Source organism: Aphelocoma coerulescens, chromosome 5, assembly GCF_041296385.1.
Source record: "Aphelocoma coerulescens isolate FSJ_1873_10779 chromosome 5, UR_Acoe_1.0, whole genome shotgun sequence".
Taxonomy (NCBI): Eukaryota; Metazoa; Chordata; class Aves; order Passeriformes; family Corvidae; genus Aphelocoma; species Aphelocoma coerulescens.
In genome coordinates, this window is record NC_091019.1 from 18,773,750 (window position 1) to 18,792,047 (window position 18,298).

At 46.3% G+C, this 18,298-nt stretch overlaps 1 protein-coding gene across 4 annotated transcripts in view; it reads left to right on the forward strand.

The window, feature by feature from the left end:
- Positions 1-18,298, forward strand: part of OSBPL5 (oxysterol binding protein like 5) — a 157,669-nt gene that overhangs the window by 136,827 nt on the left and 2,544 nt on the right. For all 4 annotated transcript variants that reach the window (XM_069016920.1, XM_069016922.1, XM_069016918.1 and 1 more), the window contains 7 exons: positions 83-181; positions 1,388-1,485; positions 3,460-3,549; positions 6,864-7,000; positions 10,697-10,882; positions 16,417-16,555; positions 17,692-17,809. In XM_069016920.1, coding sequence (XP_068873021.1) covers positions 83-181; positions 1,388-1,485; positions 3,460-3,549; positions 6,864-7,000; positions 10,697-10,882; positions 16,417-16,555; positions 17,692-17,809 — 867 coding nt within the window. The remainder of the gene's footprint in view (positions 1-82; positions 182-1,387; positions 1,486-3,459; positions 3,550-6,863; positions 7,001-10,696; positions 10,883-16,416; positions 16,556-17,691; positions 17,810-18,298) is intronic.

An 18,298-nucleotide genomic window follows, 5' to 3' on the forward strand; every position in this document is an offset into this window, starting at 1 on the left:
AATGCTTTTTCTAAAGTAGGAGGTGGGACCAAGTATAAAGTGAATTTTTTAAGGTGTATGTATTTGTGTTTTTAAATCCTAGGCAACTCACTTTCTGCGCTGCTGGATGGGAAAGCAAAGCTTATGTTTCTAAACAGAGGGGAAGACTATATAATTACTATGCCATATGCCCACTGTAAAGGTAAGGTAGGACTCTTCAAATAGGAAGCAAACAGAAAGAGTAACAAAATGGTGTCTTCCTGTCTAACTTTGCACTGGCTCTCCCCTCTCAAGTAGCTGACACCACAGGGACTGGTAACTCTGGAGAGCTGCACACCAGTCATAGCACTCAGCAGGAGATGGGTAATCCTCGCTGAAGTCTTTCTGGTTTATCTGTGCGTAGCCCAGGAGAGAATTAGGCCCATCAATGTTAGTTTTCACACTATGTAGAAACAGAAAAATACTGGGTACATGCACTGCAGATAAAGTGAAGATGGAAAGAATAAGACTACATTTCTGAGCTTCTGAGGATAACAAGTTTTTCTTGTGTTAACACTGAAATTGTTTGATACATTTTCTGGCTTTTTGAAAATAAAGGAAACTCCTGACTTCTCTTGCCATTTCTTTGTTACTCTAATCATTGTATTTCTCAGAGTATGAGCTGCCTCAGTGAGGCTGACACCTGCTGCTGTGTGGCTTTGCTCTGTGGAGCCAGTGTGTGCTGAGGTTGAGGCATGGCTGCTGATTCACTGCTCCTCAGGAAGCATTGCACCACAGAGATAAAATCAGCAGTTGAATCCAATTTTGGGGTTTAAATATTTTTTAACTTGGCACATTGACTTCTAAGCTTATGTTTAGAAGGGCCTGGGTACCTGAAAACAGTAACCTCATAATATCATGCCCTCTGGGAAGTATTCCTGTGCTTAAATCTTTTCTTACCAACTTTTCTTTTTCTGCAAATGACCTCTTCAGCAAATGGTAAATATCTCTGAGAAGTCCCCTGCATGACCTATAGTCTCCCAGATTCTGGTGAATCTGTTACAGCTTCTCTCTTCTTCAGTCACCCTGAGAGAACTGGCTGGGTCTGTTTAAGCACTAGTATGAATGAGGTTGCTAGGCACAACTTTCCTTATTTTTCCTGGCCCACTTTCAGCTTGCCACAGGTGCACTAACAGCACCTGTGAGTCAAGCTATTTCCTAGCTGGTGTTATAAATGGGGAATATGGGCTCAGGGGGAGATCCTTCATGCTTATAGTAAACAGCCATTTACTAGAAACCTCCACTTCTGTCTTTCCAAAACTTTAAGCCAAGTAATGAATTTCACTGTGTGTCAGCAAGAGCCAGGTTGACTTGAGACAGCAGGTTGCTTCCATTGGGGCCTCTCTTAAGCCTGTTTTTTCCCTTTCAGGACTTTTATATGGTACCATGACAATGGAGCTTGGAGGGAAAGTTACCATTGACTGTGAGAAAACTAACCACAGGGCAGAACTGGAATTCAAACTAAAGGTAAGAGACATTGTGGCCCCCATTTTGAGTGGGTCTCAGGCTTGACCCTGCATCCCAGGCAGGGTTTGACCATACACACCAGATCAGTTCTATACCAGCAATATATGTTAGCACCAGGGTGGGACCTGCCTGGAGAGAAGGTATCACCCTGTAGTCAGTTCTGCCTTGTGCAATTCAAAATGACCCCAGAAAGCCTTAGTTTTGCATGACTTTTTCACTACCAGTGGCTACTGGCCAAATTTTGTTCCAAAAGTTTGGCAACAACTGCATGGGTTGTATTTAGGCAGGGACCATTAGTTTTGCTTGTGAAATACAGTGAGTGTACAAAGTACTTTGAGACAAATTAGGGCGTGGATCTTTGGGGTAGCTCTCCAGCAGCCATCACACCTGTACTCTTACCTTGCAGGCGTTATGGTGAGCTGCACCTTGTGTTTCTCAGGGCTACAGGACCTTGCCCTGATGGCAAGGTGAGAGCCCACTGTCAGGCAGGTAACTCTGAGTGCCTGTCACACTGGCAAGTCTTGCACTGACTTGTTCATGTAGCTGGTCCCTCCCCTAGAAAGCCTGATGATGCAAGTTTGTGGTCTGCAGACAAAATGGAGACATCTTTGAGCATTCCTGTTATTTTAGATGTGTTAAAATTTGGGAGGGAAAGTGACAACTTTTAACTTTTCTTGGGCAGTTAAGTTGCTTTTAAGGAGCATCTGTTTCCCTTCTGCTCCAACAAACAATTTCTTGCCTGAGCATAAAATGAAAGAACGAGAACTAAGAGACTGCTGGACTTCAGAGCTGCAGTCTTAGCCAACAAAAATGTGAGAGATCACTGGAATTAGGGGAATCTTTTGCAAGCTGTGAGTTTTTTGAGAGCAATTATATTTTTCTGTCTTTATTTGCCCTTACAAAGGGAACTCTTGCTCCATGTACTTCCCTGACATTTGTACATGCTTGTCTTTAAAACTTATCCTTCCCATCGGCCTGGTGTACTGGGTTATGGCCAGTGAGATATTTCCCTGATTTGAGTGTCATCTCAAACCTGTAAACACTTCAGAGCTTAAACTGCTTCCTTTTTGGCTTCAAAACAGTATACTTCATCCAAACGTGTCTCAGCAAGTCCCCATGACTTAATTACATACTCTGCTTGCATCATTTCCTAGCTATTTTTAGTAGAATTGTGAGAGGGTAAACGCCGGAACTTTGTTTTTAATTTGGCTATGTACCAGTTCACTGCTGGGTTGCACAGATTGATGCTTGAGATATGTGCAATTATGTTATCCATGGGTGTTGTGTGAAATTTGGGTTTATACTGTTACTTAACACACACATACACATACACCGCCCCCCCCCCAAAAAAAAAGTTTCTCTGCACAAATGTTATTGGAAAGTGCCTGCTAAAATGTCTGAAGAGATGTGTTCTTGTGAATAGAAGAGCTGCTCACATTCTCACTGGTGTTTTCTGTGTTTGGCATCCAGGAGATGGGTGGAATTTTCTATTGTTCTGGGATTTTTTCCTTGACTCTGGTTTGTGGTTTTTTTTTTTGCTGCTAACAAGAGCTTCTTCACACACTGCCACACTGCTTTTGCTGTCCCATAAGCAGGAAGAGTCACCGCTAGTGCTGCTCCTTTTCTTGGGACAAGGCTGAAAACTGTAATGTGATTCTGGACAGTGGGAAGGAGTTGCCCACATACACTTATCCTGATGTCTGGCTGACAATAAATAAGGATATTTCTAATAAAGATGAGGCCTTGCACTTCTGAGTGTTAATACATGTCAAGGCTTATCTCTCTATCTGCAACTACAAGTGTTTGTGGTATTACAAGAGGATGCAATGTGAAAGTCAAAATCCATGTTCAATTGTGCTTTAACCACAGAAATAGTGGAAGTCAAGCACTTTCTTCCCTCCTATCGCATCACTGTTTGGCTCCCTTCCAGTCCTCACTTTGACCACATTTCCTCTTTCTCTTCTCCCCTGGCAGCCCTTCTTTGGTGGCAGCACGAGCATTAATCAGATCTCGGGGAAGATTAAATGTGGAGAAGAACTGCTAGCGAGTCTCACTGGACACTGGGTAACACTTGATAATTGAAGTTGCTGACAGGTTATGTGCCCATAGCTGCAGGGTTCGGGGGAGGACTGCACTGGCAGCTCCTGCCAAATCCAGCCAGCCCCAGGGCATGCCGGTGAGCAGAGCCTGGGCCACACCTCTCAAGGTACTTCCTTACGTCATTTATGCTTCAGCTGTCCCATCCATCTTACAGTGTGAGTAATGCTGCACTCCCAGAGCCTGCATCGAAGCTGGGAACAGTAAGGAACGTCTCCATCGAAGCCAATGGTTCTGTATTTAGGGTCTGAGGCTTAGGACAAGCACTGATGGCAGGAGATAGAGTGTGTATTAGGTGCGATTGCAAAGATCATGAGGCTTACTTTTGTCTGGTGTGCTCAGTATCGGGATCAGGGAAGAACTTAGAGGGTCTTGAATTCATTATTTTCAGAGCAAACCTTTATGGTAAAAGACAGTTACTACCCTGTTCATCAGTTGAAGGACAGAGACAGAGATTCAGTGAGGGTGTTGTCTGTCTGGGCAGCTCAGATCAGCCAGCAGAGCACCTGGCACCTTTGTGTACCTAGTATACACAAGTGATTCACTCAAAGCTACTGATGCCATGAAGATTTTTTGCCTTTTCTTTTATACCCCTGTTATACCTTTTTACAACTTCTGTATTCCTAGTGCTTTTTGCCTACATTCTTGGACTTGTTTGTCAAGCTAAGAGACTAAACATTTTAGAAGCTTCATAGCTAGGGATCAGTGTGCCCCAGACACCAAGGTCCTCTCCAGAACACATTCTGTAAACCAAGATAGAACCATCCAGGGGAAGGTTCCTTGGGGAGGGGGGCTCACTTGAGCCTCTCATTGGGGAATCTTTGATAGATATGCTAATAAGTAAAACCTATAATGTTATACCCAGTGTTGGAGAGGGGAACAGAGAGACTCATAGATAGACTCGGCAGGGTGCATCTCGATGCATATGACCTGGACGTGTGCACCTAAGGATCCTTAAAATAAATTCCAAGGTAAAATCCCTTTTCCCCTTCTAACTGTGTATGACTCTTGATTTTAAGACCAGGAAAAGGCATCAGTTGCTGGTGACCACGAAGGGACCCTGAAGACCTTGAAACTCGCAGTCTTGGGTTGGAACACATCTTGCTTTGCCCCTCTCTTTGCCGGCAAATTACAGAGGGGCTGGAGCAACAATCTAAGACTGTGACCAGGACTTTAGGACCCAGCACAGAAAGGCATCGCTACCCTCAAGCCAAAATCCAGCAAGAATAAAGTTGCATAGTGAATGATGTAGTCTAATTTTGTTTGGAACTCCTGGTACCTGAAACAAAAGCAGTTGAGCCCTAGCTTTGGGCTGGACACCTAGGCATTTCCCTCAGCAACATTTGGACATCTACACCATCATTACAGTTGGCCTGTGCTCCCTTTCCAGTCAATAGAAATTGCCACTTCTGAGACAAGGTTTGTCTCATCCTGAAGGAGGTATTTAGAGTAGGCCAGGTGAAATGTGCCTGGATAAAGCCCTTTCTATAGTGAGGTCCTAACCACACTGTAGCCTTGGTACTGGACTCATCCTATCAGGCAATCTGTCATTTTACATAAAAAGCTAATGACCATTTTGAAATTGGGAGATTTGCCCTTTCTAGGCATGTACAAGGGATTTGCTCCTTTCTGAGCTCCCTGTCCTGCAGGATGAGCCCTGTCAGTGGTGAGTTGTGCTGGGCTGTGGAGTACCTTGTCTGCAGTGGGTCCAGCCAACACCACCCATGAGAGCCCCTAATCCAGGGGCTCTGCTGAGCCACATGGTTGTGTGTGCTCAGCTCCCAGCCTTCTGCTTATACACTTCTCCCTGGTTCTTTGTCGTGGTTGTTTGTGGTGCACAAAACTGTAGGGATGTATAAAAGAAGCTAAATGGCTTTGGAAGGGTGGCTCCCTAAGTCAGTGCTTGCAGCTGTCTGCTGTGAACAGAGGAGCTGCCATGCAGCAGTAAGGATGGTGTTGGTTCTCTTCCCTCCCCACTGGGAGTATTGGCCTGCTCTCCAGGCTTTTCTCTGACACCATCCAGTTTCCTGACAGAAATCCTTGCATCTGAAAGGTAAATCCTCTGCCTCAGGACCTGAAAACCCACCTGAATAAAGAAGGGAAGCAAATCACAATGCTTTTCAGTCCTAGGATCACAGCAGCAGCTGAGTGCTTGTATACATGCTTCTTAGAGATGCATGTAGTGGTGCTTGTAATGCCTGCCTGCCTCGTCCTATCCAGACTGGGGGTCTCTTGGGAACCAGGGATCAGTCCTAGAACTAGCATACTGGGACATGACAGAGGAAGTCCTGAGGGAGACTGAGGAGGAGGGAGAGTTTCTCAGGGTTAAAGGCATTTCACAGCTGAAGATGTGATGACTTTGAGCAACAGTTCAGGGAACAGGGCAGGGGGAGAAATGCAGCCAATGGGATGCAAAGAAATTAGGCAGCTACAGGCAAAGCCAATAGCCATGACCTGAATAAGACTTACCTGATACTCATACGGTGACCAGGCAGCTGAATGGCACCAATGCACTGCTCAGCAGCTGTAACCATCAGATTCATTCCACTCGCAGTCAGTGTCAGGCTCCTCACTCTGTAAACTTCCTTCTCTGGCTCCATGGCATTGCTGCTCTGTGAGCAAGGCTGGGAAGCAGATTAGCAGAGCAGGGACACAGCAGTCTAGCCAGCCTCAGATCAGCTGGTTGCCAATTAGATTGGCAAGGAGTAAGGATTGAAGACTCTTGGCATTTTGAAGTGCTAAATGAAATTTGGGAGCAAGAATAGAAAAACCTGAAACACACACAAAAAAAAAAAAGTGGAAGAGATCTCAGCTTTAGCTTTCCTTTCTAGGAGATCCATCAGTAGGCTCTGTGTGAAATTTCAGCCTTTCAGTAGGCTCTGTGTGAAATTTCAGCATTGAGGAACAGAAGAAATATTGAAAAAGGATCTGGGGATCTTGTTTATATATGCTGGGTGGTAGCTGGGAGAAACAGTGGTGGATGAAGAGCATCTTACGGCTTCTGTGGGCACTCAGGTCTGGGGACAAGACTTAACAGAAGGAACCAGGTCCCTTTCTACTCTGAGTAATGATCAATTCAGCCACTGTTTCTGGCAATGCCTTGCCTCATTCATTTCAGAAACTTTCAGGCAGTGAGATTTTATTGGATAGAGGAGGAAAGAAGCCTCCTAACCAATGGGTATCCCTTATCAACATCCAGGAGCAGCTTTGATTTGTCAGGATTAATTTCTGTCTTGGGTTTCTGATTGTCATTAACCTTTCCATTTAATTTTCCTTCTCAGGATGGGGAAGTGCATATAAATGAATTGAAAAATGGGAACACAGAAATGTTCTGGAACCCGACCAGCGAAGTGAGAAGGCAGAGACTGAAGCGCCACATTGTGCTGTTTGAGGAGCAGACAGACTTTGAGTCAGAGAGGTAGGGAGCTTGGGGAACATCTCACTGCTGCTTCTCTGCTGGGAGCAAGGTTCTGATCAGCAGGGCTCCTCCAATTCCTCAGCACAGTCCTAGAAAGGCAGTGACCTGCTTTGTCAGCACATATTACCCAGCCATTTACCTGTTTCTTTCCAGACTATTGACTGGAGTATTGCCATGAAGTACAGTTCTGAAATAGACCTGGGCTGAGAAATAGTGGAGGCTACATTTTATCTGCTTAAAATAACAGTTCCACCTGGACTCCAGAGATCACTGTAACTGCTGGAGTATTTCATGAAAGGGCAGGATGTCATCCTGAGGTTGGATATCTTGTTAAGAAGGGTTATTTCAACCACAAGCTCTTAAAGTAGATGTAGAAACTGTGGAAAGTCCTGGCATCCGCAGAGCAGTACTTTGAACCACATGACAGGGTTTTATGAATTAATGTAATTAAAGAGATATTTAACCCTGCCTCATAATCTCGGCTGAGATCTCCAATGAAGTCTGCACCGGGCTTTGTACAGTGATCTAGGTTACCTAAAAATGTAGTTCTGACTCATGATTTAGTGTCCTGATTTGACCCTGGTCAGATACCAGGAACCCTTGAAAGTCGCTCACTCATTCCCCTCTGCAGCTGGACAGAGGAGAGAAAATTTAATGAAAGGTTGTGAGTTAAGGACTGAGAGGAAATACTCATCAATTACCATCGACGGCAAACCAGGCTCAACTTAGAGATAAAAAGTGAATTTATTGCTAACAAAATCAGACCAGGATAATAAAAAGTAAAATAAGCCCCTAAAAACACCTTCCCTCCACCCTCCTTCCCAGCTCTACCTCTTCCCCCAGCAGTGCAAGGAGACAGGGAATGGGGGTTATGGTCAGTTCATCACCTGAGGCTTCTCCCGCTGCTCAGGGAGAGGAGTCCTTCCCTGCTGCACTGGGGGTCCCTCCCACAGGGGACAGTTCTCCATTAACTTCTCCAGCTTGGCTCCCTCTCATGAGCAGCATCTCCCTGCAAACTGTTGCAATGTGAGTCCCTCCCACGGGCAGCTGGCCTTCCAAAACTGCTGCAGCGTGGGTCACTCTTCCACGGGGTCCTTCACAGACAGCCTCCTCTCTCCACAAGCCTCCCACAGGGTCACAGCCTCCTCTCAGGCATCTGCTCTGGTGTGGGTCTCCTCCATAGGCTGCAGATGGATCTCTGCATCCCTGTGGATCTCCATGGGCTGCAGGGGGCAGCCACTTTACCGCTGTCCTCACCACAGGCTAAAGAAGATTCTGGGCTCTGGCACCTGGAGCACCTCCTCCCCCTCCACCTGCACTGACCTTGGTATCTGCAGGGCTGTTCCTCTCCCCTGTTCTCGCCCACTCTTCTCTAGTCACAATTAAAACTGTATCACCAACCTTTCTTTTGGTTTCTTCTTCAATATGTTATCACAGAGGCATTACCACCATCCCAGCCTTGGCCAGCAGCATGTCCATGTTTGATGCCATCAGGGATTCTGTCAGATGTTGTGAAAGCTTTTGGAGCTTCTCACAGAAGCCACCTCTGTAGCATCCCTGTTGCCAAATAGCAGGTTGTGCAAACCCAATACATTTAAAAAAATGAAGGAATGATTAATGCACACTTGAGCATTAATTTGAGCAAGAGCATTATGTTTTGAGCAAAGTTATGTGGATGTGGCTTTAAACAAACTAGGTGTGCTTCCTCAGCACTGTACTCAGCCAGCCCCAGCTGACATCCTGAGCCAACACATGCAGTTGCTGCCTGGCTCTGCATTACATTGTCCACTTCTCCGTGAACATCTGATTTTGGTGTTGCATCACATCACACTAAAAAGATTCCCCTTTTTATAAAGGTAAAGAAAGAGATTGCATGAAAATAAAAACACATGAAGCTTTAGTTTGTTCTGGACAGCAGTGGGCATTATGGGCAATAAAGTCTGTATTTGTAATTTACAGAGAAGATTTGTTAACTCTGCAGAGCAGGGCAGACCACAGTGTGTTTATCTATTCATCTACAGAAGAAGATTCTTTTAAAGGAGAATCTTGGTCTTGTGGGCAAAGAATCTCCAGTTCTCTGTTTACCAGAGTTTACTGCCAGAGCTGACTCACTTGCTACGTCAGAGATAAATAATTCTACATATATCCAAAGGAAGGAGGCGAAAGGGAAAGTTACAGAGATCCTTAACAGACATTCCAAGCTCCTTATTCTGCTGACAGTTCCATGAATAAATTGCCAACTAATCCAGGTTATATTCTGCCTGAATTACTTAGTCTTTCCTGCAGTGCTGAAAATCACCTATTTTTGCAATTGCTGGAGAATCTCTGAAGCTCATACCATCATGCAGCTCACTGTAGAGGGTCTCATTGTCTGACACATGCAGCACTTGGTGGAGTAATTTACCCTTGTCAGACAGTTCTGTGCTGTCCCTCTAAGGTTCTTGGAATTAGAGGACTCACTCTCTACACCACTGCATTCCTTAGGACAGGCTTTACACCACCACGGTGTTTTCTGAGGCTGTGATTTTGCTCCTCCCTCCTGCATCCCCATCAATGAGTTTCCTTCCTTTGTTTCTGGGAGAAAAGGTTCATATCGAGAAATATAGGAGTGGCTTGTTAAAAATGAAAGGGAAGGAAGGCATTGCTTTCCATTCAGTGAATTATCTAAGAGGCTGCATTTTTGGAAGTGCTATGTTAATGTACGGTGATAGAAATATAATGAAAGCTTCAGGATCACTTTTAAATTAAGAGCTCCACCGCAAGATCCAAATTAAATGCAGCAATTAATTCATCTTTTAAATGGCGGACGGGTGTTTTGAGGAGCTGGGAATACTGGAACAGCCTGGATCTCCTGTGCACATTCTAAGCACTAAAGCATACAGTAATGTTTTAGGAGGGCTAGCTGCTAGTCTCAGAAGTATTTCCAATCTGAAATGAAGATTAAAGGGCTCTGATTAGAGGAACTATGGAGAGGCTGATCACAGCTTGCTACAGTAAAAAAAAAAGGTATTGATTTTTATCTGGTAAAAGGCAGATCCTGTCCCCAGGGCAGATAGTCAGTGAGAGCAGATCACATGACAGGTGGGGTATCCTTTGGCAGCTGCGAACACATACAAGTGAAAACCTGTGTTGGTGCTTGCAGCTTGTGAGCACGAGGACATGCTTGTTGCTTGTGGATTGAATTCGCTTCCTACAGACCTGGTTGCTAATCCTACATAGGAGTACAACATTGCATGTGAAATTGCAAGATGTGCGCATGAATTCATTTTCCAGAGCTTCTGAACTTTAAATATAAAGCCTTTGTTTTGGGGATAGACATTGACACAAAGGCTTCTAAACAGAAATGCCTGAAAGGATGAGAAACAGAACAGATTCTCTATCAATCACCTCTAAAGCGGCCACAGATCTCAGTGAGTTGAACACAACTTCCTTATGACACACACAGACGGCACCGAGGAATTTAATGATTACTGTGGGTGATGTTATCTAAGAGATTACTTCACAAGGTCACTAATACAGCATTCACTGTTGCCATTCTCAGTTCCTTTAACTTACAAGCTAAATCAGAGGCTGAGCAATCCTGACACAGTTCCACTGGAGTATCAACAGACCCAGCAAGTTTCTGCTCTAAAGTTCCATCTGGCAAAATACTGTCGGTTCTAATGTGGTTCACCTTCCTTCCCTGTTTATTCCTAGGCTTTGGCAGCACGTTACCAGTGCAATAAACAAAGGTGATCAACACAAGGCGACGCAGGAAAAGTTTGTGCTGGAAGAAGAGCAGAGGAATGCTGCCCGGGAGCGGAGGGAAAGCGGCACGGAATGGAAACCGCTGCTGTTCCAGCACGATGCTGGGACCAACGAATGGCGCTACAAATACGAGGAGTGAGTGCTGGGCTTGGGGTTCCCAACAGACCTCGCTGCCCGAGTCCCCAGGGGTGCAAGCAGGGCTACAGATGTGTAACTGGAGCCCTGCTCTTCCCCAAAACTATGTCTGGAGCTTGCCCTCTTTCCAGCTCCATGTCATCTCTAGAATACATACTCATGATACTAGTTGGAAACAGCTGGAAACGATGGCTTGGCAATGGAAAATCCACTGTGCCATTGATGTAAATCCCTATTGCTGCAATTAAGTGTGGAGTCATTTAGAAGTGATTTTCTGCACTGTTCAGAGTTAACAACTGTGCTCTCCTCCCCCGGGCAAGAAGGGTGAAGCCTCTGGAGACTGAACCCCCTTACTTATTGCAAGGAACTGTGAATGTGCAGGGAAGTATCTGTTAGTCCTGTCACTGCATCTGGAACCTCTGGTTACCCTCAGGGATGATTGCCTACCCTGATGTATTACCACAGGCCTGGGCCCTAGGGTATATCACCGTGTTGTGCAGCCATAGGGAGGAGGAGGAGAGAAGATCCAGCATGCAGGAATTGTGCAGCAAGATTGATTTAATTATTTTACAAACTCTTTTATAGACTTTTTTCTCCATAGTCTAATTGGACAAAGGATCAGCCACCCCTTGGGGTGATTGGCTAAAATCCTAAAACATCCATTGTCAAAATAGTTTCTACTATACCCTAAACAAGACTTTTCAAGGTTGCAGGTGGCTTGGTTGTTTACATAACTCTGCTACCTCTTCTGTGAGAGAGAAAAGTCTCTCATGGACTTAGAAATCATCCCTGAGGGTAACAAGAAAATCCTTGCTAGCAGCATTTTTGTATCTACAATTCCCCCTTTTTGTTTGATAACAACTCTACTATTAATCCTAAATAGAAATTTACATCAGTTATTAATTCTAAGTATGTCCTTAAGGCTTTAACTATCTGACTCCATTACAAGAAATTTAAAGTTCAGTCTCTGCTTGTGGAAGGACCATCCCAGTCTCTGCTTGTAGAAGGACCATCTGCCTGATGGTTGACATCCTGGTCATCATCAGAAGAGTCATTAGGCTGATGATCTACATTCTGATTGCCATTTGGATGATTGGCGTTCTGGTCATCATTTGGAGGTTGCCTGTTCTGCCTCTGGTGCCGTAGGTCAGGGTGTACACATTTTGAAGGTAGCCACCATATCCCAGTATCTCTGGAAACGCAAGCATACCCACGAACCCAAACAATGAGCTCATGTGGGCCTTCCCACTGGTTAGTGAGTAAATTCCGTACCCAGACTTTTGCCCGGGGCAGTTGTCTCTCACCTGCAGACTGCAATGAGAGAAAATGATTCAGAATAACAGGATTATTTGAATTTTGTGGTACTGTAAGGTGATTAATTGTATACAAGGCTTTTTCTAGTCGGCTTCAGTAACCAAATTCAAAGGTTCCTGTGAGAATCATTGAAAAGCCATGATAACAGCCCTTAATTCAACTAACTGAGCAGAGTCTGACTCGGATTGGTGTGTTAATGAACCACCTCAAAGGCAGTGTAGGATACTGTGCGCCCTTACGCACAGTGACCCCTGCTAAAAATTTGTCCCAATCCGTACGCCCCAAGCTGCCAACACCTCCTGTCCCCAAAGTTTAAGGGAAGTGGTAGCAACATAAGGCCTAATCATAGCTGGGTGCCCCTCTGAGTCCCTCACCACCACAGGCCGTTCGCTTAAATAGCTCTGTGTGGTTCCTCCTAATCCTGCGATGGCCGATCCCACCGGGGCTAAAGGCCATGAGGGAGGCCACGCAGAGAAGGAGATGATAGTTACATCAGCACCCGTATCAATCAAACCTCAAAGCTGAATCCGGGTTGGACAGGCGTTCGGCAGGATCAGGGTACATGTCATCTGTGGCCTTTGCTCAGAGATGTCTGCAGTCCAGAAGGCCCGCGGAAGTCCCGTAGATCCACTGCCGTTATCTTCCTGAGTTTGTTCTACCCTGGGGACACAAGACTTAAAAGGCACTAATTTAGCAAGGCAGGTCTTTTCAGGAATAGTTACAGGGGGTTTTTGCGTGGAGACCATAGCACAAATCTGACCTTTAAAGTCAGAATCAATAACTCCTGAGTGCACTAAGATTCCTTGATGGGCAACATCAGGTTTTCCCACCAGCATCGCACTGGATCTCTGGGCTAAGGGTCCATATGCGTCCAAGGGAACCTTATAAATACTGCTAGAGTCTAGGACGACTGCGGCTGGAGTGTGGACATCAAACCCATCTGATCCGTGGGTGCCGTCTGATCCCTGGGTGCTGTCTCTAGGGTGGCTGGGTAGGCCTGTGCCTGTACCTGTGCCACTCTCTGGGGGAGCGACTGCATCGGAGAGCAATTCCCCCTCCTTGCACCCCGGCGGAAGTTTCCCGACAAAGGCCGACCATCGGCATGAGTCCGGGATCTACAGTAGCCCGTACAATGGCCTGGCCTGCCACACCTCCTGCACTGGGGGATCGGTGTGTTCTCTTTTTGGCTCGGCTTAGGCCGCTTCCGTTTCTTCACCTGTTTTGGTTGCTTTGGTTCACGACCGGAAGATGCGTGAACAGGCTGCAGGAAAGCAGCCAAAGCAGACCTTTTCTGGTTCCCAGATCCCACCTTAGCACAGGCTTTGACCATGTCTGTTACCTCAGGGTCCCCTGGTAAGGCATCTATGATTTTTCTGCACTCCTTGTTTGCATTATCTCTCACTAACTGCCTTAACAACATCTGTCTTAACCCATCATCCTCAACCTGCTTCTCGAGAGAAGCAGCGACTTTCTCTACAAAAGAGAGGAATGACTCTGATTTGCCTTGAACTATTTCAGTATATCGCTTTCTGGGCGCAGACAACTCTATGGTTTTCAACAGGGCAGCCATGCTGACCTGCTGAGCTTGCTGCAGGACGCTAGAGGACAAGGTACCCTGTAGGCTGGGATCAGAGAAGGGACCAGTCCCCATCAAAGCATCCACTCCTGCTGTCTGTCTAGGATCAGCAGCAGGGAGCTGCATATTTGCTAATGCAGCCTTGTTGGCCAGCTTTCTCCAGGTTTTCTCAAAAACTGTAAATTGTACAGGTTGAAATAGAATTTGACCTAAGTGTCTGATAGCAAATGGAGAAAGCAAATCTGTATTTATCACCCTTATTATCTGCATAACCTCAGCAGAACCTAGCCCACATGGTGCGACCTTGGATTGCAGGTCCTGGGCAACTTTCCAAGTAATTACCTCATGCTTATCACGCTCGCCTGAATTTGGCAGAGCCTTATACTGGGAAAGCTTGGATCTCCTTGTGGGGAATCCCTACCATCCTGAACTTCTGGCACAGCCTGTGGATGAAGTTTAACAGCTCCCTGGTTACCTCCAGAATCCTCAAATCTATTTGGCATTCCAGGTGTTTCCAATAACCTCCAGTCACCCTCCTCCAATGCTCGCATCTTAACTGACTCTAAGAAGCGAATGTAATGGGTCGGACGCACTGTTACTGTGCAGTCCTGAAAGGTCCAGGGGCGAGACCGGCGCAGCCTTTTCCTTCGCCGTGTGGCTACAGCCGCCTGATGCCCTGGGGCCAGAACCTCATCTGCCTCACTGCCTGACCATGAGCCATCAGGCAAAGGCAACTCTGAGGTGCTGGGAGTGAACAGAGATGGATGGAGGGGGCACTTTGGCTAAGTTCACTAGAGCCAGAACAGACAGCACAGACTGCAGCTGGCTGCGCTGCAGTTTGAACAGCAGCCTCTTTACGAGATGCTGTCTCGGCCGGTCCCGACCGAGCCAGTACTGGAGCTGCTGCCGCTGTCTCTGGGGCTACAGCCGCGCCCGGCGCTGCGCTCGTCTCTTGCTCCGTGGCAGCGTTCGGCGCCATCTCTGGCCCATGCACTGCAGCCGCGTCCGGTGCCGCCGCTGGCCCTTGCTCCACGGCCGCGCTCGGCGCTGCTGCCGAAACCGCTGCGGTTTCTCGCTCTCCGGCCACGTTCAGCGCCGCCGCTGCTTCCAGGTTTTCCCGCAGCAGCGCTACTTTCGGGTTCACTGCTGGCCGCGCCACTTCCTGGTTTGGAGCTGCGTTTCCTGCGGGCAGCGTGGGCGGTGCGGGCAGCGCGGGTCCGGTGCACTGTGCTGCAGGGTGCCTCTGGCATCCGCGGCAGCTGCTTTTGCAAGCTGAGCAGGTCCTCCAGCTTTCAGGATATGTTCGGTAACTCTGTCAGCAAAGGCAGATGCTGTATTTAAAAGGTCGATGGCTCGTTTCTGCAGCGATGCAGAACAGTCCAGCGCCAAGGAGGCAGCGGACCACACCCAGGCAGTCTCGGTGCAGTCATGCCCAGCGCTACGCCGGCTAAGAAGTTAGATCCAGGTGCATACGCAACCGGGCTAGGAGCCGCTCTGGGGGTCCAGTTTGCTAAGCTGCTAATTCGCAGCCCTGGATAAGCCGTGGCCGCCGCCGAGCTGAGCGGTAAGGCAGGCTGTGCGCCCTGTCGCTGCCCTGACCTCCCCACCTCTGCTGGCACGGGGTCCCTGGGGGCCGCAGAATCCTGAAATTGTGCAGGGTGAGGCGGCGCAGGCTCTGCCTGTGGAGCTCGGGGGGTTTTTCCAGATCCACCATCATTTGCCCCGGAAGCCCAGTCAGCGGGGTCCCCCTCGGACATTCCTGCGTCACTCAGCACCGAAATAGGCGAGCCAGCCCTGCTGTCACAGTCAATGTCTGTCAGCAGGATAAATAACGAACGTCAGGTTTGGTATAATTGTAACACTGATGGGTCCCCAGATGGGAGCTCCTGTCAGACAGCACAGCCAAGTTCCTGCCATAAGGCAAAGTCCAGGGCAGTATCTCTGTCCATGGAAATCCCTTTCAAGGTAGCCCAATCTAATAATTCCCGAACTGAGTTTTCAGGAATGAAGGTATGCATTATACTAAACACACCTTTCCAGACCAGTACCACAGTGTCGGTTTGTGAGCCGCTGTTTGCCATTTCTCAGTTCTGTCGGACCTCCTGGTCCCGGGGGGAAGGGGAACAGCGTACCTCTAGAGGAATTCAGCTTGGCTCGCAGCGTGCAGGACACGTCAGAGAGTGCAGATCACACCTGGGCCCTAGGGTATATCACCGTGTCATTCAGCCATAGGGAGGAGGAGGAGAGAAGATCCAGCACGCAGGAATTGTGCAGCAAGATTGATTGATTTAATTATTTTACAAACTCTTTTATAGACTTTTTTCTCCATAGTCTAATTAGACAAAGGATCAGCCACCCCTTGGGGTGATTGGCTAAAATCCTAAAACATCCATTGTCAAAATATTTTCTACTGTACCATAAATAAGACTTTTCAAGGTTGCAGGTGTCTTGGTTGTTTACATAACTCTGCTACCTCTTCTGTGAGAGAGAAAAGTCTCTCACGGACTTAGAAAATAGCAAGAAAATCCTTGCTAGCAGCATTTTTGTATCTACACTGATGCATGTGGAATTATTGTATTGATCTTAACACACCTAATGTGGGATTCTTGCTTTTCTGATGTTTTTTTTCCTTTGGTCTCAAAAGTCTAAGACCTTGGGATCCTTTGAACGACATTGCCCAATTTGAGAAGGATGGAATACTTCAGACAATGGAAAGACACTTATCCACGAGGATGTCAAACCACAAAGCAACATGCATAAACAATCAAATTACACGGCACAAGGTAAAAAGCATGTTTTGGGGAATATAGTATTCTTTATGATTGTTTGTTTGCAGCCCTTTTCTACAGCATTTTCATGTAAGCACAGCATAGGCTGAAAGGTTTGTTTTAGGCAAATACAGCTTGTGACCATAGACCTGCAGTATTATACCATCATTAAATCCAATTAATTATAATTATCAATTGATGTATTCTATCCATTTTGGCATTTTTCTTCCACCTAATGTTAGTGGCAGTGACTCTTACACTGAGTTTTGCACATGACGGAGTTGAACTTCACTGTTCAGTGTTTCCAAAGCAGAAAACTTCCCATGGGTTTTGGAGTACTCAACTGAGATCCCGTGACTTCAGTTTCAGTCTTGCCATCAACCTTTATCACTCACTCAGACAAGAAATGACTTTCCATCCTTTCTCTTAAACAGAGATACTTCCCTATTTCACTACTTTCATCTTTAGAGTGATACATGGCATTCATAACACATTTTGCAAATGTAGAGCTCCTAAACTAGCTAAGAATAACCTATATTACACTGAAAAACTTGCATCTTATTATGTACATAGAGTTTTCTTTTATAATACCCCACATCTGATCATCTCTGATTCAGTGGGGCAGTTGAGGTTGGTAACTGCTTTTCAGACCCTCTAGTGAGAAGTTTGAATCATTGTGTTTCGTTTACTCAGCTGAGAGGGAGGGAGAAACTTTCCAAAGTGCATCAAGAAATTAGGCATAAAAGTTCTGTGATGTTTAGATCCTTCATTCACCTACTGAAAAATCTTCGCTGAGGAATTTGATTCTAATTCTTTCTTCTTTTCAACCTTTCTCTTACATACCTAGTTGAGCTGGGTACACAACTCAGCAAAGGAACTATAAGGCTCATCCACAGTATGTGTCAGTTAAAGCTAGAAGAATAATTTGGATAGGTGTCTTAAGAATGTTTTCATTTGAGGAAATGCTTCTGTATGAGGAGCATGTGTAATATCTTTAAGTAGCTGCCAGAGTCCAGCTACTAGGAGTCGCTGAGAAAGCAATCAAACTTCACAATCTCGTACATATTTCCCTGAATTGTTTTGTTTCAAGCAAACGCACGAGTGTTCAATTTGATAGAGACTGAGTCTCTTTTAATCCCTCTTTTATACAGAGATCTGCCAAAGACTGCAGGCGCCGCAAAACCAGTGACCAGCCGTCCAACCACAGCCAGAACACAGAGAGCAGCTGTTCAACGCCAGAGTCAGTGCAGGAGCTCTCAGATGATGATGGCAAGTATTTGGGTATCACTGGGTCAGGCTTTAATGTTCTTCCCTTGGTACTTTATTCCTTGAACCAGCCCTGGGACATTTCCCAGCCTAATTAATAGCATGGGCCAACAGCCCACAGGCAGCACAGAGAATGTTCTGCTTTTCTATTCTCTGTATGTGCTGCTTCTGTTTCTGCCTTAGACAAGAACTTCCCAGCTTCTGGCAAAATTGGAAAAATACACTGACATTCCAGTCAACAGATAGGAAACAGGCTTTGTTTCTTTCTCTTTTTTCTGGCTTTGTTCGAGGTGACCTTGAATGTTTGAGAGAGTGGGGCAGGTGTGAGTACTCTTCTCTCCTCTCCTCAGCTGGGAAGCATTGTTTCCTTAGAGCTGACTGAGAAGCATCCTGAGCCAGAGTCAAAGAACCTGTTACAGTGGTCTGGGTCTTCTGAATGGAAGATTTTTTTCCCTGTCTCCTCCTCCCCATGTTTCCTTCTGAAAGTGTCCC